At 48.5% G+C, this 20,012-nt stretch overlaps 1 protein-coding gene across 10 annotated transcripts in view; it reads left to right on the top strand.

The window, feature by feature from the left end:
- Positions 1 to 20,012, top strand: part of SGMS1 (sphingomyelin synthase 1) — an 83,739-nt gene extending 63,727 nt beyond the window's left edge. For all 10 annotated transcript variants that reach the window (XM_027665566.1, XM_027665565.1, XM_027665564.1 and 7 more), the window contains 5 exons: positions 7,369 to 8,195; positions 13,710 to 13,827; positions 16,161 to 16,314; positions 16,953 to 17,119; positions 19,205 to 20,012. In XM_027665566.1, the coding sequence (XP_027521367.1) occupies positions 7,585 to 8,195; positions 13,710 to 13,827; positions 16,161 to 16,314; positions 16,953 to 17,119; positions 19,205 to 19,384 (1,230 nt within the window). In that variant the 5' untranslated portion in view covers positions 7,369 to 7,584 and the 3' untranslated portion in view covers positions 19,385 to 20,012. The remainder of the gene's footprint in view (positions 1 to 7,368; positions 8,196 to 13,709; positions 13,828 to 16,160; positions 16,315 to 16,952; positions 17,120 to 19,204) is intronic.

Genomic DNA, 20,012 nt, shown 5'->3' with positions numbered 1-20,012 from the left:
TTAAATTTGTGCTACCACTTACATTCCCAGAGGCTCACCACAAATCTGACTTTCTAACAATAAATGACTTCCAGGTAGTCACTGTAGGTTAAAAAAACCCTCACAACCCCCCCCCCAAACACCTGCACTGAGTTAAAATATGGAACATGTCGCAGGCATGTAATCTCTCTTTATTTTCCTGTTTCCATCCATTAGGGGGGAAAAAACCTGCTTTTTCTGCTTTTCTTTTTTTGAGCTTAATTTGTTTTCCCTTGGAGATCTTTTGCTGTTTGTGAGGAGGTTTGGGTGGTCTCGAGAGGAAGGCAGGAATCGCTCCGTGCTCTTCAGTAGCGGTGTTAGCTCGGAGGTTGCACGAGGACACGGGGCTCTGTTTCCAACTCTTCCCTATCTCTGGCTGACCCAGATCCTGAGGCATCACACGGATGTGTGTTTGGCTGTGTTGGAGACGGCGGCCAGAGCTTGCTGCTGCCTGAGCACAGAGCCCAGGAACGCTCAGGGTTGCTCCAGTCCAGGACCCAGACGGGCAAGGTTTGAGCGCGGCGCGAGTGGTGGTGCCCGAGGGGGGTTTTGTTTGTGACCAGGAGGGTGGGGGGAGGTTGATCTTGCTGTAGAAAGCTGCTGGAGAGATAAAAATCCTGGTGTCTAAGCAGATTACTCAAAATCAGAGTGGTTTGGGTTGGAAGGAAACTTGGAGTTCTCATTCCACCCCCTGCCATGGGCAGGGACACCTCCCACTAGCCCAGGTTGCTCCAAGCCCCGTCCAACCTGGCCTTGGGCACTTCCAGGGATCCAGGGGCAGCCACAGCTTCTCTGGGCAACCTGTGCCAGGGCCTCCCCACCCTCACAGGGAAGATTTTTCCTTATGTCCCATCTTAACTCATATTTAAGGATTTGTGATGGTCTGTTAATATTTTCATGCACCCCTTTGCGTTTGGGGGTGGAATGTGGAAGGTGGGTTTCCTGTTGCAGCTGTTGAAAAATAAGCTGGTATCGGTCCCACTTGTGCTGCAGGTGATAAATTACTTCAGGACTGAGCCATTAGGATTGTGGAATGGAGTACAGAACGAGATGAGTGCTTGGGTTACCCCTGCCCTGGGCAGAAGGGCCATGGCTGTGCCCCTGGGTGCTGGCACGGGCTCTGGGCCTGGTGCCTGGCTCTCCCTCCTGCATTTGAGGAGACTTCCCAGTGTGAAATAATTGTTTGGAACTTAAACTGGAGGCAGGCCCTGCCCTCCCCACCCCATCCTTTCCATCCCCGTATCACTGGAAGCAGGATTTCCGTACTATGAAAACAAAAACCCTGCTTAGCAACTGCTCCTGGTTGGGTGAAGCCTCCTGTGAGTGTTTGCTGGCTTCCATCACTACTTCCAACCACAAGGAGAAAGGGAGAGGAAGAAGGCTGAGCAGAGATATGTAGGGTTTCGAATCATAGAATCACAGAATGGTTTGGGTTGGAAGAACCTTAAAGATCATCTCATTCCAGCCCCTTCCATGGGCAGGGACACCTTCCACCAGACCAGATAGCTCCAAACTCCAGTGGGGTAAAGGGGCAGAACCACCTCCCTCGACTTCCTGAAGAAGCAAAGGGATGAGGCTTCATGGGGTTTGGAGGAAAAAGGGATCTGGATCACCCTGCACATCCCTGTAGACATTTCTGTGATGGAGATACTCCCTGGTGGTGGTTCCCATCTGGAGATGAGCTGTTTGGTTATTCAAATGTGCTACAAGTACTTTCATTTTTAAATCCTCGCTGCTGAACTCTGGGCTTGGGTTATGAGCTGTTAAACCGAGATCTCGGCCCGTGAGTGGATTTTTCTTTTTATTAAATTAGGATAGGAAATACACGCTGAGAGTTCTTTTCCTTCTTGGTATAAAGTAATTTGGAAAAAAATGGGCTGCTTGGGGATTTATGTAGTATACAGGCAGGGGTTTTTTTTCTCTCTGAAGCTACATAAGTAGCTGCTCAGGGTATGTGGGTGTTGCTTTGCATATTGATCCCAGCCTCTCTTTTTCGTAGTAGTAACTCCACTTGCTCTGACTTGGTGTCCACAGGACAGTGTTTTCCATCTGGGGACGACCTTGGAAACCTTTCCTGGAACTCTGTGTGACTCACAAGCCCACCTGTGCTTTGATTTTATACTTACAGCTATTATATATTTCCATGTGATTGTATTTACAGTACAAAATCAGCTTTCCTGGCACGTTTTAGAGTGCCAGCAGTCCCTTGTAAGGGGTGATTGATCTTGATTTGGTGGCAAGGCTGCCCTGGAGAGAGGGAAACATTGCTTGAGAGCTCATCAGTGCTGTCCAGCACATAAGTTGTGGCAGGCATTGCCCTTTCCTCACACCTCACTGGTGTGCAGAGGTGCTTGTCCAGGACAGGACGTCCAGTTATTGAGGTGTCAGTGTTATTGCTGGTGATGATAAAATGCCTGTAGAGGAGGTGACTGTAGCAGTGACTCAGACCCTGCTGTAACAGTTTTTCTGCTTTAAAAAGGCAGGACAAGAGCCCCTGTGTAACTCCTGCTCGCCAGTGGGGTTGGGGAATTCCCTCGTGGGTTGGTTTATAAAGCTTTAAGTCTCCTCCAATCCTTACAGCAGTTGGATTTCTCCTGGTTGTTTGTGTGCACACGTAATGAGTGTAAATCTCAGGGTCTGTTTTCCAAGCACAAAAGGTCACTGTTGTGTCTCCCATCCGTGCCTGTCCCTGGGCCTCGCTCATTGGAACTCTGTTGTTCACTGGTGGTGGGATCATCTCAACTTTCCTGGGGTGTTTGGGAAGGGCGCTCAGGTTTGCAAGTGAAACACACCCACTGCCTCTGGAAGGACTGGAAAATCTCCTGGTGAGGAGCTGCTGAAATGGCTGAGGATTTTACTGATTTCTATAGTGACTGTTGCCTTGGCAGCAAAGCTTAGAGAGTAAAAGGAAGGCGTGATTTGATTTGGGAGGACTTTGGTGTTCTTCAGTCAAGTTTCAAAGTGTTTAAGGAGGAGTTTGGAGGTGGGTAGACTGGTTTTGGGGGTCTTTTTTTGCTGCTGAATGTGGTTTTCTCTTATCAGTGTTAATTACAAGACTTAATGCTTTCTGCTTGCAAGAAGACCCCAAACCTGGGTCTTGTTCTCAGCACAGGAAAGACAAGGACTTCTTGGAGCTGATCCAGAGGAGCTGTGGAGATGCTCCCAGGGCTGGAGCCCCTCTGCTCTGGAGCCAGGCTGGGAGAGCTGGAGGGGTTCACCTGGAGAAGGGAAGGCTCCAGGGAGAGTTGAGAGCCTCTTCCAGGGCCTAAAGGGGCTCCAGGAGAGCTGGAGAGGGACTGGGGACAAGGGATGGAGGGACAGGACACAGGGGAATGGCTTCCCACTGCCAGAGGGCAGGGAGAGATGGGATATTGGGAAGGAATTGTTCCCTGTGAGAGTGGGGAGACCCTGGCACAGGTTGCCCAGAGAAGCTGTGGCTGCCCCTGGATGCCTGGAAGTGTCCAAGGCCAGGTTGTATGGGGCTTGGAGCAACCTGGGCTAGTGGGAGATGTCCCTGCCCATGGCAGAGGGGTGGAACAAGATGATGTGTAAGGTCCCTTCCAACCCAAACCATTCCATGATTCTAAGTGTGGAGGTGTAACCAGCTGATGATTTTGTGGCTGATTATCTCACCCTTTAACCAATGCGTTGGTTGCTCCCACACTCAGCCCTTTTGCCCAACAGCACCTCTGCAAAGCAGTGCAAAAGAGAACAAGTCTTGATAGCCAAGGTTGTGTATAGTTAGTGCCCTCTCAAATCCTTGTTCAAGTTGCTGGGGTGGCCGTGGTCACGGGGTTAGAACCACAGACGTGCAGATTGAAGTGGTGGTGGCAATTACTCCTGATGTTTTGAGTTAGCACTTGAGTGTTTGCTGGGAACAGGGGGGGAAAAAGGTCATGTAAACAGGAGGAGGTGGGACCTGGAGCCCTTGATGAGGTTGTTTCATCCTGCTGGGTCTTGTGCCGGGTGTTTTGAGATACCGGTTTTACACGGCATCATTATCATAGTGCAGTTGGCATTGTTGTGGTAATCACATTGTTATTTATAATTCCTTAATGAAGCAGCTCTGCTGCAGATGGAGGGAGTGTTTCAGTGGCCTGACCCAGCCTAAAGAACTCATGTCAGAGCTGGGGAGGCTTGTGTGTGCCCATCCTTGTAGGATGGAGCTGAGCCCATGGACGTGGCCTGGCAGCAGCCGATGCTGGTCCTCACCTTTTGTGGAGAGGATGAGACCTTTTGTGGCAACACGGGGTCACTGAGTGTTGTTAGTCTCCTGTACAGTTTCTGCAAACCTTACCTGATCAAACTGTCATGGATACATCATAGGGAACAAGGAATTTGTAATGTGACAAACTGGAAGGTGTTCGTAAAGAAGCTTTTTCACCTGTGCCTCCTCCATTAGACAGGCTGTGAAACAGAGGCTTGAGTGGTAGGTGATGTTAGAAATTCTAGTTGGTTTTCCTCATTTTAACTCTCAATGAAAACAACTCCGTGGCCTGTGTCCTTGGCACAGAGTATTGTCTTTCCTCTGAGCCTTCCTCCCGTGAGTATCAGTTACTCTGCTTTTACAAAAGGTGCTGGATAGTGATTTACACGCTGGTGGTGTGAGAGCAGCGGGCTGGGATTGCACCTCGCTCGTGCTCCCAGAAATGTCAGCCCTGAGGACTGAACTTTCTGCTCAGTAGCTCCTTGGTGAACTCCTCACCATCCTCTTCCATCCATCTGTCCATCCAGCCAGCACCAGATGGGCTGGATGTCTGTGCCTCTGCCTGTGAGATGGGATATCTTGTTTTCAAGACTCTTAGGAGATAGATTTATGTTTCATAATCCATAAAGTTACAGAAGTTGGAGTCAAGCAGTCTTTATTCTTCGTGTGGTACCTTAAATAGCATAGCTGGTGGTGAGTTTAAAGCACAGTCCCCAAGTGCCACATCCCCACGTCTTTTAATGCCACCAGGGCTGGACAGCCCTTTCAGTGAAGACATTTTTCCTACTGTCCAGTCTAAACCTTTCCTGGCTGTTGAGATGTAGTTTGAAGGTTGGCTACAGGCTCCTAAGCAGTGATGAATGGAGCCCTTTGCCCTGTATCTTTGGGATTGTGAGTCCTTAAGAATGTCGTCAGGGAGTGGACAGAGAGCCGGTTTGTTGGGAGGATAATGGTTCAGGGTTTGCCTGGAAATGGGGATTCAGTCACTCCAGTGTTTAAAGTTGAAAAGGTTTAATGTTGCCCCCCCTCGTGGTGTACACAGGGTGCTCTGACAGCCCAAAGCCAGGCTGGGTTTGTAACACAGAACTTGGAGAGGCAGCAGTGGAGCTGTGGAACAGCACAGGAAGCTGAGGCCCTGCTGCAGACCAGGAGCCCAGGTGTTGTAACAGCATTAAAAAATAAATAACTTAGGCTTTAACAGCATTGTAAGGCATCATCCTCGGAAACAAGAAGCCCGTGGAGAAGTCTGTTAGGATTAGCTGGGAATTTTTGTGCCCTGGGATACCTCAAGTACTGAGAGCACACAGAGATGGGCATAGTGGAGAGCTGAGCTGCTCTCCTTCAGTGCCAGCCTTGTAGGAGCTTCTAATATGGGTTACCATGCATAATTCAGTCCTATTTCCATGTTCAGAGCTCTGTAACTAAATACTGATTTGCTAAACACAACTTGAATAATGAAGCAATCTGTGGCTGAAAGCCTTCCTTGGTACTGAGGAAAAAAAGGAAAGAAAATAGAGCTGCATCTTCCCTTCTGTTTTAAAACAACACAGATATTCAACAAGGTGGAAGAGTCAACTCCATCCCTGGTTTGCTCCATGGATTTAAATATGTCCCAGCAAGGGAGAGGTGCGCCCTATTCAAAGTACTACCAATCCTTCCTCCAGAGCTCTTTTCTTTTCTTTTCTCAACCATCATGGTTCATTCCAGGGAAAAACAGATTGAAAACTGCACCCTGTGTTTCCTGCTGAGTTCAGAGGCAGCAGGTCAAAAAATACATTGGTGTGCAGTGTGGTCATATTTGTACAGGAGTAAAGCTCTGTGTCTGTTCTGAACCACTTCACCTCCAATCTTGCCAGTAGAGTAAATTATTTTGGTTTTTCTCAGTCACAGCTTTGCTCCCTGCAATGAAACACAAACACTTGGTAGCCTGTAAGAGGCTAAAAATATTCTTGAAGCTGATAAAGGCTTGACGTGACTTTTCAAAATCCGTTTTTTTCCCCATGCTGTTACTTTCTTTCTCATACATGGTCTGTGGGATGGCAGGTTTGAGACGGGGGGGGTTCACTGGTCCCTTCTTTTTGCTCTGGGGAGGACCAGTTTTCGTTGGTTGGTTGAATAAATGTCTCAGACCTGGGGATTTGCTGGTGGTGGTCACTGCCACGGGACCACAGCCTCTTGCTGCTTGTGCCTCAAAAATTCAGGAAGTAACATCTGTTTTCCTGTAACTTTTGTATTGGAAGTGACCACCTTTTCTAAGCTATTTTTGTAATTCACTGGGTGTAGAAGTTTCTCACCTAGTTCGTCTTTTCTTTTAAAATTTTATTTTCCTCCTGGTTCCTTTTTTTAGCTGATAGAAAACAATTCTTTGAATTGTAGCAGTATGCCATGGAAACAGTAAAATCTACCTCAAAGAGCTGCTAAAACACCTGCAAACCTAAATGCTTTATTTTTGGGCTAATCTGTTTGGACACTGATTTTCCTGCTGGTGTTTTGGCCCAGAGGGTAGATCCTTGCATCATTTTTGGGTGTTGGTGACCTGGTACATTAGATATGGCACCTGGAAGTGTTCAAGGCCAGGTTGGACAGGGCTTGGAGCAAACCTGGTCTAGGGGAAGGTGTCCCTGCCCATGGCAGTGGGTGGGAATGAGATGGTCTCTAAGGTCTTTTCCAGCCCAAACCATTCTGGGATTTTGGGGATTTTGCCTTGCAGAACAAAAACCAGGCTTTATGTTCAATCACTAGTGCAAAACATTGCATTAAGGTACTGGTCTGTGAGGGGGAGAAGAGGCTTCTGACATGAATAATGCCGAACATTCCCTCTGTAGATCCTTAAATCCATGAGTATGAGGATTGTAAGAGGAGTTTGGATGCTGGTTGTGGACCAGAGCTGCATATCAATGGAAAATGCAACAACTACAGAGCAGGCAGGAGTCTTCCCACAGCTGCAAAGTGGTGTTAAAGCTCTTAAGGAATCAGCAGCAAGGCCGGGAAGGACAGTGCTGTGTGCCCAAGGCTGGAGCTCAAATGGGTTGGTCTTTTCCATGCAGAATCGAGATGTTCTCCTGCAGGAATTTTGTCTTTGTCCCTGAACTGCAAACAAAACGCTGTCCTAACGAGTGCTTTTGGGTGTTTCTCCTCCCCAGGAAGAAGAATGCCAACACGAATATGAAGTGAAGTGACTCCTATGCTCTGCCACGGCGCCCGGATGCTCCTGTGGGCGGGTTAGAGACGGGCACCCGCCTCCGGCCAGATCCTGGGACAGGATGAAGCCGAGGAGGAGCTTCCCAGCGCGCCGGAGTGGCAGTGAGTGCTGCCCCCTGTGAGATCCATGCCAGACCGTGCCCCGGCTGCCTGGCGAGATGAAAGAGGTGGTGCTGTGGTCACCCGAGGAGGTGACCAGCTGGCTGACGGAGAATGCGGTGCCCGAGTACTGCGAGCCCCTGAGGGGCTTCACCGGGCGGGACCTCATCAACCTGACGGAGGAGGACTTTAAGAGGACGCCTCTGTCCCGGGTGTCTTCCGACAGCGGCCAGCGGCTCTTGCACATGATCGAGACTCTGAAAATGGCTCACCACATGGAGGCTCACAAGAACGGCCACGCCAACGGGCACATCCGCGGCGGCGGCGGCGAGAACGGCTTCGGCGGCAAGGCCAAGCTCAACGGGGTGCCAAACGGGTTCAAGAAGGAGATGATAAAGATCCCCATGCCAGAGCCGGAGCGCTCGCAGTACCCCATGGAGTGGGGCAAGACTTTCCTGGCTTTTATTTATGCACTTTCTTGTTTCGTCTTTACCACAGTGACTATCTCAGTCGTCCACGAACGAGTGCCTCCCAAGGAGGTGCAGCCTCCCCTCCCAGATGCATTTTTTGATCGCTTTGATCGGGTGCAATGGGCTTTTTCTATCTGTGAAATCAACGGCATGATCCTTGTAGGACTGTGGTTTGTTCAGTGGCTGCTCTTAAAGTACAAGTAAGTAAAACCTTCAGAAAACCGAGTGCTTCTGACAGCTTTCGGAGGGGAGGTGCTGGTTTACATCCAAGTGAAGTGAAGCTTCTTGTGATCTTCTGATTTGGGTTTCCAAAACTGAAATAGGTACCGTGCAGCGTAAGCTGCTTGTGCAAAAGGCAGAAGTTCGATCCAACTGTTCCCTGAGAAACTAAACAATACCCCTGGTTGTGCTTGTCTGCACAACTAACCACAGCCCTTTTTATGTGTGAAAAGCCCAGGAACTGGGTGAAATATGTTCTGAACTCAGTTGCTTGTTCTGTTTGTTTAGAAGGAGCACAGCTCACACTGTTGTGAGGGCAGGATCTTAGGGAACAACTGGAGCTGTGCCAGGGCAGGGTCAGGTTGGATCTCAGGGAAAGGTTCTTCCCCCAGAGGGTGGTTGGCACTGACCAGGCTCCCCAGGGCAGTGGGCACAGCACCAAGGCTGCCAGAGCTCCAGGAGGGTTTGGACAACGCTCTGAGGGTCAGGGCCAGGAGTTTAACTTGATTATAGTATGGATCCCTTCCAGCTGTGTATATTCTGTGATTTAGTGTCTCTGTGCTTTGCCTGACCTAAAGCCCTACCCTAAAACTCCTGCACGAAAGCAGCAGGTGGGGGATTAGCCTGTGCACCTGAATATTGCTGCATGAAAAAAGCATTGAAGTACATTCTCTTCTTGCCATTGGGTGGGGCAGGTAATGTCAAACACAAGGGATGTCCAACAGCTAATCATAAAATAAGCAAAAGCATGGATCTGCAGTGAATTTGGAAGGTCTCAGTGCTTGTTCCCAGCCTCTTGCTCATACTGGTCACAACTGCAAGGGTGAATTTGCCTTGCGGTGGAATTAACCTGCCACTTCCCCTACTCAGAGAGCACGTGGATGTTTAATGCAAGGTATTTATAGAGCTGGAAATGCACACCTTGGGCTGCCTGACCACGAGTGTCTGATGTAAACCCTCGTGCTAAATGAAGTGTTCAAAGTCAGGCAGGTTAAGCAGTAAGAGGTGGCATAACACCTTTCCTTTCCACAGCAAGGCACCAGCACAGCCCCACAGTTGCCCAGAGGGGCTTCTCTTCTTTTCTCCTCTGCTAATACATCTCATTCTCTACCTGTTCACTGACTTTTTGGTGACTTCATGTAGAAAACTGAAGAAGGAACATAATTTGGGCCCCACCATGTGAAATACAAGATCCTTTGGTTCACGGGGCTGGGGAGTGGCCTTAGAATTAAAGATTTCCTTTTTTGAAAGAAATAAAAGCAGTGGCCAGTGAATCACTTGCCCTTGTAATGCAGCAAAACATTAAAACTTAAACACAAGCAGGTGGTTCACCCACTTAATGAGTTGCAGATGGCTTAAAAGGAGAGAATTTTTAGCCTGGGGCAGGATGTGTGGCACAGCTGTGGATTCCTGTAGGAATGGGGCAGATTAATCCACAAGACTGAGATGATGGTTTATTCATCTGTATTTTATCAGGTAAATTTTTAAATTGTTATACACTTGTAAGAGCTCCTTGAAGGGAAGTTCTAGCTTCAGTACCACTCTCCTGTTGGTGGGTGCAGTGCTACCAGCTGCACTCCAGCCTCTCTTCCTGCTGCTCCAGCTGCCTGTGGGGGACCATTAATTCCTTGAGGTCTCTGAGCAAGGCCGAGGGAAACACCTGGAGAAGGTGATGTGGGATTGCCCTCAAGAAAGAGGTGTGGGGTGAGGGATCAGACACCCTGTGATGGAACTGAGCAGAGCCTTTAGGGGAGGAACACCAGAATTCTTGAGGTCCATGGAGGTTTTGCAGCAGTGAGATGTGGGTTGGCTTTGATGGTAAGGTGCATATGTTGGTATCATTGACAGATGTGAAGGTTCACCCCCTACCCTGTCCCTACTTGCTTTAGTGTGTTCCTTTTCACCTGCCTTATAGAGACACAGAATGGTTTGGGTTGGGGAAGGAAGGGACCTTAAAGATCATCCCATTCCAACCTCCTGCTGTGGGAAACCCCTTTTAGGGGGCTTTTTCTGATGTTAGGGGAAGGTGTCAGGGAGTCACAGAGCTTTCCATCCCCAGTATCAGCCCCTGGAATAGCTGATCAGCGGTGTGGAGTGGTCACACAATGCTTGTGACACCATTTAATGCATCATGACACCAAAAATCTTCTCTCCATGAGCAGAGGTATTGAAGTCTGAGAAGCCCAAGCTGTGGCTAAGCAGCATGAGGGGAAGAACAGGAGAGATGCTCCCAGGAACAGGAACCTAGTGAGGTGGCTTTGGATGGTGAACCATCAAATGGATGGTGATTTGGGGCTACAGAAAGAGCTGAATCACTTCTGTGATGCAGGTTATCACTTGACACTGAAGTCAAGACCAAAGGGAGGGCATTAGGCCAGATGGACCTTCCTCACTTCTCTGGCCTCTGATGGGTCAGGGTTAAGCTTTGCCCCCCTCTGATGTGCTGTGAAGATCAGATGTGCAGCCCTGGCTGCTGGGCAGGATGAGACCTGGCTGCTCCCCTGCTCAGGTGACAGACACCAGTCAGGGGTGTCTCCCCTGCAAGCTCAGGGTCACTGGTGAAGCAGCAGCTTTGTGACCTGTGAGTTGAATTGCAACCAGTGGCTGGGTCAAACCTTTGAGGCAGCTTCAGTTTCAGGCTTTTTACAACACTGTCCTTTGCCAAGCAGTGAAATTCCTGTTGTTTATCCCACCAGATCCATTATTTGCTGATAGTGATTTCATCCAAGCTGAGCCTGCTGTTCTCCCAAGCCATGAAGAAGGACAACAGAGAGGTGTCATTCATGATACTCATCACTTAGGTTCTCCTTCTTCAGTCCAGGGATTGCTTGATCCTGTGGGATATGACCTCCATGTCTCCTCTGTGGGACTGCTGTGTATGTGCAGCTAACCAGGGGTTCCCATGGCCCCTGGGACAGGCCCAGGTTGCCCAGAGAAGCTGTGGCTTGGAAGTGCCCAAGGCCAGGTTGGAGCACCCTGAGCTAGTGAGAGGTTTCCCTGCCCGGGACAGGGGATGGAACAAGATGTTCTTTAGGGTGCCTTCCAACCCCAACCATTCTGTTATCCCATCATCCTGAGGCTGTCCCTGGCATGGGGTTGGGCTGGTTTGTGCCCAGGGAGCAGGATGGGTGTGCAGGTCTGGGCTGGGCACTCGGTACCAGGGGCAGCCCCAGGAGTCCAGGCCGGCTGCTGAGGCAGATCAAGCCTCTCTGGGAAGCATTCCCAGATGTTCTGGGAGAAGTACAGCGCTGGATTTTGGCCATGCTTGACATCTGATTCGCTCATGGGACTGAAAAAGCAGCATGTGCACTGGTGAGGTCTGGAGAGCTGGAACAGAGTTGTCTGGGCCAGTAACCGCTGGCTCTAAATCACACACACACACAAATCCTCTGAGGAAGGGGAAATATGAGGCTTTTTACATTTATTTTTTTATATGTATTACAGTACAGAGCACTCTCACGTTTCCCCAAGCTGAAATATGCCAAATCCAGCTAAATCGAATGGGTTTGTGGGTAATTTTAATTAAAAAGAGAAGTTCAGTGTTCAATAAAACGCTGCCATTTTTTCAGGCTCTTAAAATACAGTGCTGCTCAGTCTTTAATCCCCAACACCCCTGTTTGCCTTTATGGTTATAAAGAAAAAAGCAGAATCAAGTAGTAAAAGCCAGGCACAAGTGTGAGGCCTTCACTGGATTACCCTTCCAGGAGAAAAATTCTGCAGAGGAAAAAACCTGTCCCAACAGCTTGGTGCCTTCCACGCTTAAATTTCAGTCTGTGGAGCTACATTAATAAGTGTAATTTTTAATTCTAGTCTTTGCCCGTGTTTACATCAGAAGAAAAAGAAGAAAAAAGGTGGAATACTGTGTTAGAGCAGTGAGCACTCCAGTGCAAAATGTGTTTACCCTGTAAGAGTTGATGCTTTTCTGATAAATCAAGGCACTCAAGTTGTTATTAATCTGGCACTGCAAAGTCATCCTCCTCCAAGAGTGGAGCTCTCCAGTTTAATAACTGTGCCAAAAGCTATTAAAAATTAAAAAGATGGCCAATTTTGAGTTTTGAAAGACCTCAGCTTGATAGGAATACTATTTTTTTTAAAGTGAACACAACAGCAACAAAGGAATGGCAGTGCCTGAAGGGAACCTCTAGGAAAGAGGGAGAGTGACTATTTACAAGGACCTGGAGTGCCAAGACAAGGGGGAATGGCTTTCCACTGCCAGGGACAGGGATAGATGGGATATTGGGAAGGAATTGTTCCCTGTGAGGGTGGGGAGGCCCTGGCACAGTTTGCCCAGAGAAGCTGTGGCTGCCCCTGAATGCCTGGAAGTGTCTAAGGCCAGGTTGGAGGGGGCTTGGAGCAACCTGGGCTAGTGGGAGGTGTCCCTGCCCATGGCAGGGGGTGGAACAACATAAGCTTTAACATCCCTTCCAACCCAAACCATTCTGTGATTCCATGAATGCCAGAAGTTGAGATGACCATAACTGCAAATAATTATTTAAAATCAAGCAAAACCAAGAGGGTGTGTAGAACACAAAGGGTGGTTAACTGCTGTAATGGGATTTGCCCTTGATTTCTGCAGTCCTGGCAGTGATGTCTCTTTAGGGTCTCTCCAGCAGTTGCTCCGGTCCTGGTGGATGTGCCAGAGGGGCTTTAATTGTTGTAGCTCTTTCCTTGAGGTTTTCTTAGCTGTTACTCTGTGGTGAAACCCAAGGGGTCAGTTTTGGGGCTGGCTGTCCCTCCTGAGCCCAAGCTGCCTCGCTTTCCCTCCTGTGCTCTTGCTGGTTTTGCAGAACCAGCTCTCTGTACCCCAAAGCTGCATCTGCCCTCCAGGGACTCGCTGGCAGCTCTCAGTAATAAATGTCTTTGCAACTGTGGCCACTTGCCTGGAGAGTGGCTTCCCCTGCAGACACCCTGTGCTGTGGCCAGGGCAGCTCTGCAGTTGTAGTTTGGAGGTTTCCTTGCTGATGTGACTTGCTCCCTTTATAATGCTGCTCAGGAATGATGTGTTCTCACTCCTTCGGGTTATCCAAGCTCTTTCTTCTCAAGAGACCCTTTGTCATTACTAAATATGTGTGTCAGCTGAAACAAACTTCCTTCTTTTCATCTTAGAATGAAAATACTGTAACTTTATCCCCTGCCTTGAATAGGAAATTAGTGACAGCCCACAGCTAATGGAGGAGTTTGTGCATGAAATCCCTTTTAATGTCTTCAGCACCCAATCTGCACAGGCCTTTGTGTTCTAATCCTTAGATTTCCTGTAATCACCTCCGTGGGTAATGTTACTTGAGTTGCTCTTGTGCTTGTGACCTGGAAAGCGTGGGAAGGTTTGTGGGGCAGTTCAGTGTTCTCAGGTGTAAGCCGATACTGTCACGGGTTCCAAAAGCATCACAAGAAAACAGTTGGTGGTTTTGTTTTATTTACCTTTTGCGTATTTTGTTTGCCTTGAGCGACCTCCTTATTTTTATCCTCTTTTTTTTTTCTTTTTCCCCCTCTCCTAGGTCTATAATTAGCAGAAGATTTTTCTGTATAGTTGGCACACTATACCTGTACCGGTGTATTACAATGTATGTGACCACGCTCCCAGTCCCTGGAATGCATTTCAAGTGTTCTCCAAAGGTAAACTGCTTCTGGCTACCTTTCCATATTTTAACCTGCGTGTTTCCCACCTGTCCTGCTCTTCCCAAAACTACCAACAACGCTTTCTCAAGAATTGTTACTAAGGGAGGGGATTCTGCTCCTCTGCTCTGCCCTGGTGAGACCCCCCCCTGGAATGCTGTGCACAGTTCTGGTGCTCCCAGCACAAAGAAGGACATGGAGCTGTTGGAGCAAGTCCAGAGGAGGCCACCAAGTTGCTGAAGGGGATTGGGCACCTCCCTGTGGAGACAGGCTGGGAGAGCTGGGAATGTTCAGAGAAGGTTGTGTGGAGACCTCACAGCACCTTCCAGGGTCTGAAGGGGCTATGGGGAAATAGGAGAGGGGCTGTTCATTGGAAACTGGAGTGACAGGACAAGGGGGAATGGCTTCAAACTGAAAGGAAGCAGGTTTAGATTGGATGTTAGGAAGAAATCCTTCCCTGTGAGGGTGGGGAGGCCCTGGCACAGGTTGCCCAGAGAAGCTGTAGCTGCCCCTGGATGCCTGGAAGTGTCCCTGGACAGGGCTTGGAGCAACCTGGGCTAGTGGAAGGTGTCCCTAATCTTTAAGGTGCCTTCCAACCCGAACCATTCTGTGATTCTAATTTGAGAACACTGGTTTGGCCTGGCAGGGACATCCTCCTGCAGATCATTGGCTTCTCTCTTGGTGGAGGTGTTGACAGGTGCTTTGGGGCAGTGCAGTCGTTCCCACCCTTTTCAAAATGCTGATTTCCACTACTTCTGTGGCATTTTCAACTAATTTGCAGGATCAGCAGTTTTCTGTCTCCACCAAAGCAGTTGAAGGTGTGCAGCCTGCAGGTGTGCCACACGTGACTCATTTATTTCTAACCACCTCAGTGTGTCAAATCCAAATATGGTTTGTGTTTGAAAATGGCCCCAAGAGGCTTTTCTGAGGCTGGTGGAACTCTGTCTCCTGCATATATATAAATTTTTGCAGTTGTGGTAGCACAAGGGCTTGTCACCTCCTCCCCAGTGTAGCACTGACTCATGTTTGTTGTGCCAAGAAATAAACCGGGCTTGCAAAAGCCGTAGATGAAACCAGGCTACTGGGACAGAGGTGCTTGGACAAGACCCTTCTGGTCAGCCTGGAAGGGTGATTCACCTGCTTGGGGTGGAGATGGGACAGGGATGGTGGTGTTGCATCCATCTCATGTCACCCAAAATATCTTTGTGTGCACAGCCATAAATTAAGTGACAGGTAGTAAAATCCTGCTGTGACTTGGGGCACGTGCTGCCGTTGTTTTGGTGAGGATGGGCAGGTACAGACAGAGCTGAACTGCTGCAGTTCCTCAGGGAGATGAAGGCAGTGAATGTACTAACACCAGTACTTTGCCAAGGCAGAATGTTTGCCAAGCCACGTATGGCTTTTGGAGGGACCCAGAGCTTTTGGAAAGAGAGTGGGAGAGGAGTCAACACAGTGTTTGATCAGTCATCTGTTATGAAATTAAAAAAGAACACAGGTATTTATGGGCTGAAGGGAATAAATTGCCATTTTTGGGAATTTACAGTGTTGGCAAATCCTTCTCATTACTCAAGTAGAGACAAACTTGTGTTGTGCTCCTCTATGGCCCCAATCAGACTAAGGATTAACTGGGTTTTCTTGAGAGCTATAAATACACTGGTGGGGAAAGAATAACTTCTCAACACCTTCCTAAGTTATATATGGTTGTGAAGAGTGGGCTTTGGGGAGCATTTTAATGTTTGTAATGAACAGTTAACAGGAAATGTTTAATTCCTGCAAAGAACCTGCTGAAGTCTGTCAGAAACTATTAATTGCCACTTCTTGAAGTTGGGCACTGTGCTCTGACAAACACCGCACATGTTTCTGTTGGACTGTGAGGTGGAAAGAGATTACTTTGAAGACTTTTCCAAGGTGACCTTTGGGTTTGGAGTGAGGTATTCTTCATCAAGTCTTGGTTTCAGCAGCTGGATGTACAGTTCATCCTGGTTTCTGTTGGATTGTCGTCAGTAGGGCCTGTGCTGTTATCAACAAGATAATTTATTTTAGAGTTGTCTCTTGAACAGAAGGAAAACCTCACATGAATGCCAGCTGTAATAGGTGCAAAGCATCAATAAAATCATGGCTCATTTCCAGTTTTTTTTTCCCCCCTAGAAAGGTGCTGCCAAGTTTGGGGATTTATTTGCTGATTGAACTTGTGAATCAAAGGAGAAAGAGAGAAGAACCAAAAGGCAAAGTCGCTGGCTAAACCCTTGGCTTTAAACAAAGGTTTAAAACCTTCAACCTGAAAGGTTAAAGCTGATATTTTACTGTGCTTTTGTGTTTTCCTCTTGCACCAGCTTTTTGGAGACTGGGAATCTCACCTGCGAAGGATAATGAAGTTGATTGCTGGTGGAGGATTGTCCATCACCGGATCCCACAACATGTGTGGTGACTACCTGTACAGCGGCCACACTGTCATCCTCACCCTCACCTACCTGTTCATCAAAGAGTGTGAGTGCCTGGCTCTTCATTCCTTCCTCATTGAGGGAATTATTGTTGTGCTCGTTGGTAAATGCAGTTAAAGTTAAAATACGTGGGTTTTCCAGGGTGAGAGGAAATGGTCTGAGGTTGTGCCGGGTGGGGTTAGGCTGGATATTAGGGAAACCCTTCACCACAAGGGTTGTAGTGGTTTGGGGTTGGTTTTTAGTTGGAACTAAAGCTCATTTAGTTCCACCCCCTGCCGTGGGCAGGGACACCTTCTACTAGCCCAGGTTGCTCCAACCTGGCCTTGGGCACTTCCAGGGATGAGGCAGCCACAGCTCCACTGGACAACCTGTGTCAGAGTCTCCCCACCTTCCCAGGGAAGAATTTTTTCCTAATATCTCATCTAAACACAAATGGATTAATTAGATTGGCAAGGGTATATTATATGTTCTTCAAAGATTTCGTAACCTTTGTATTGTCCAAGGATCTCCTTACCCCGACTGCAATTTTAAGCTACACCTTAGGAGAACGGGACTTATTTTGTGATCTCAGCATTCCTGCTCCTAATCTTCCTGCAGGATTGCAGTCCATGACCTCTGCTAATTACAGCACTAGTCTTGATAATGCTGCACTTTGAAATAACCACTGCTTGTGCTTCTTTGCAGATTCCCCACGGCGACTCTGGTGGTATCACTGGCTTTGCTGGGCACTCAGCATGGTTGGGATGTTCTGCATCCTCCTTGCTCATGACCACTACACTGTGGACGTGGTGGTGGCTTACTACATCACTACAAGGCTATTCTGGTGGTACCACACAATGGCCAACCAGCAAGTGAGTTCCTTCCACTCTTGGGATCTGCAGGGCTCCTCTTGCAGTGGGGTGGTGACGGGGAAATATCCAGAAGGAGTGAACCCCACCCATGTCCTGCCCTTGGGTTTGCAGGAAAGAAAGAGGCATCATTGGTTGGGTTCTTCTTGTGTCTTGGCCACAGAGAGATGTGAAGGTCTACCCAAGGCAGGCAGGCCTCTGCTTTTCCCCAGATAGCCTCAGTTTTTGAAGTCCTTCTGAATTTGAGCCGGTTTGGTGTTGGCAGAGCAAACCATTTAGATATGGTGGGGTTCTTTGCCTTGTTTTTTTGTTTGCCTGTTGAGGCCAGCTGGATTTTCCTTGTATTCTGTGGCTTCTGCCCTTTAGTTTGATGACAGGCCTCTTGAGGAATAGTATAAGAGCCTCACTAAAAATGAACCAGTTTTTTAAATGTGTCCAAGTGGTGGGAAGTTCTCCTGGCCAAGGGAAATGTTTTCCTTTTGGAGGGCAGTGCAGCTGAGAACAGGCTGCTTCTGACCTAAGGCCCATGTCTGGGAAAATAGGGTGATGAGGGAAATACTGAGAACAAAGAACTGCTGAGGAGGAGACACAGCACTTGATGATTATACTCAGTCAGAGAGTAAAAGATTCATCAAAGGTTTGAATAAAGAGGTTTAAATGATGTCTCATGTTATTGTCATTGGTTTTCCCTGCCAGTGAACTGGTGCAATAAGAGAGGAACTTGCAGGGCTGAGGAATGTGAAACCTCCCCTGCTGTGTCAAGGGAGGATCTCAGGAGAAGATTCTTCCCCCAGAGGGTGGTTGGCACTGCACAGGCTCCCCAGGGCCGTGGGCACAGCACCAAGGCTGCCAGAGCTCCAGGAGGGTTTGGGACAGGGTGGGATTGTTGGGGTGTCCTCTGGTTTTGATGTTACTTGAAGCAATACACCACAGTCAAACCCCGTGGTGTGTTTTTAGCCCAAAATGCCTAATTGCTGATTAGGTGCACTTTGCTCAGTCAGTCTGGGAGCCACCCTGTCCAATAGCAACCTGTGCTCAGACTCTGTACCTCTTGTCATACAGCCCCAGATGGGCTTCCAGGCTTTGAATCTGCTCCTGGGCTCTGTTAAAGCAGGTGCTGGGTGGCTGTGCTTCCAAGCTGGAAGTACTGGAGTCAGGATTACCCTGAGTCCTAATGAAGACTTGCTTCAGCAAAGCCCTTTGCCTTACTGTGTGGAAACCTGCCTGTTTTGCTGCATGATGTGATTCAGGAGGTGGCTCAACATTGCTTCCCTAAGCTGCTGAGATGTTGGGAAATGCCAGTCCCTGGATCCTTTCCTGAGCACACCTTTGTGTGCTCATCTCTCCTTCCTCATGCTGCTCTGTGTGCAGAGGGCTTTGGCTTCTGTCTGACCTTCAAGTTAAAAGCAGAAGCGGATTTATTTTATGTGTGAGCTTGACATGGAGATAGAGCTCAGTGTACAAGCCCAGTGCTTGCACTTTGCCATGGGCAGATTCGGTGATTCCCGCCTCTGGTGTTGAAAACATGCAGCAGGGTGGTTGGATAACTGCCTGGGGGCCTGCCCACTCCTTGTGTCTCAGCTGGGGCTTGCCTGTGGCTAAGAGAAGGAAAAGGGTGGGTGGGAGCAGTCTGGGAGCATGTGGAGGGCAGGGCAGGGCTCCTGACCTCCTCTGGTTTGAGGTGTGCCTTGCTCGCTGCCTGGGAAGTTCCAAAACCATTCTCGAGCTACATGGAATTTCAGAGATACTTATGGTAACAACTGTGCTTTGGGTTGGGCTTTTCATTCCCAAGGGAGAGCAGAGACTGATCTTTGGACCGTTCGTTTTTTCTCCCTGAGGGCCCCTCGAACAACTGAGGTCTCGGAAACACTGGTGAACCTCACTTGGGTGTGTGCAGGGAGGCTGTGGAAGAGTAGCTTGGCTTCTCCTGATCTTTGTCCACGCAGCTCTGTCTGGGGGGTGTTTCTGGGTGTGTTGGGAGCTGTTTGGAAGCAGCAGTGACGAACAGGACCAGTGAAGCCGTGCGAGCGAGCGGTTCGCAATCCCTTCCTAACTCTCCCCTTTCTCCTTCTCTCTCTCTCGGCGCAGGTGCTAAAAGAAGCTTCCCAAACTAACCTCCTCGCAAGGGTCTGGTGGTACAAGCCCTTCCAGTACTTTGAGAAGAATGTCCAAGGCATTGTACCTCGCTCCTACCACTGGCCCTTGCCCTGGCCGGCGCTGCGGCGGGGCCGGCCGGTCAAGTACAGCCGCCTGGCCAGCGGCACGTGACGGCGAGTGCCGGGGGAAAGGACCTGGCCCAAGTGCTCACAACTCCCTGAGAGAAGATGCCATAAGAGAAAAAAAAAAAACAAACAAAACAAAACATCAACTGCTCCCTATAACCCTCTCTTTTAACAGCTCCCCTCGACTCGACCCGTTCAGTTACCTGGTAAGCACTGTGATCTTTTTTTTCCTCTCCAAAGGATCTCTGCGTTGGACAACAATAAAGAAAAAAATTTAACTTATCACGCACTGTTACACATTTTCTCGTTGATAGATTTGGGATTTGCATTTGCCCATCGCCATGTTCCTTTGTATATGATGCGACAACATAAATGAGAGCTTTTATATCATAAGTTCTGGTCTTTCCAGTCACGTCTGGGAACAAAGCATATTATTTTCTTGGGAAAACATACTTTTCATATCTCTTGCCCCAAAGATTGGGCTGTAAGCCATTTTCTAGCAAATGACTATATGAAGGTTTCTAAATAACCTGCCTTGGGTGAAATCAAGAAATCTTTCTACCTGTTGCACCGTGCTACGAATAAGATGATAGACACAGAAAGGTTTGGTAATCCTGATTTTGTAGAATCTGCAGTGACTGGCTGTGTCAAAAAGTGCAAAAAAAAAAAAAAAA

The sequence above is a fragment of the Corapipo altera genome, unplaced genomic scaffold (assembly GCF_003945725.1).
Source record: "Corapipo altera isolate COAL_440 unplaced genomic scaffold, ASM394572v1 161, whole genome shotgun sequence".
In the NCBI taxonomy this organism is placed as follows: Eukaryota; Metazoa; Chordata; class Aves; order Passeriformes; family Pipridae; genus Corapipo; species Corapipo altera.
Note: the sequence above shows the minus strand (reverse complement) of the source record. Positions and strands in the feature narration are given on the sequence as shown.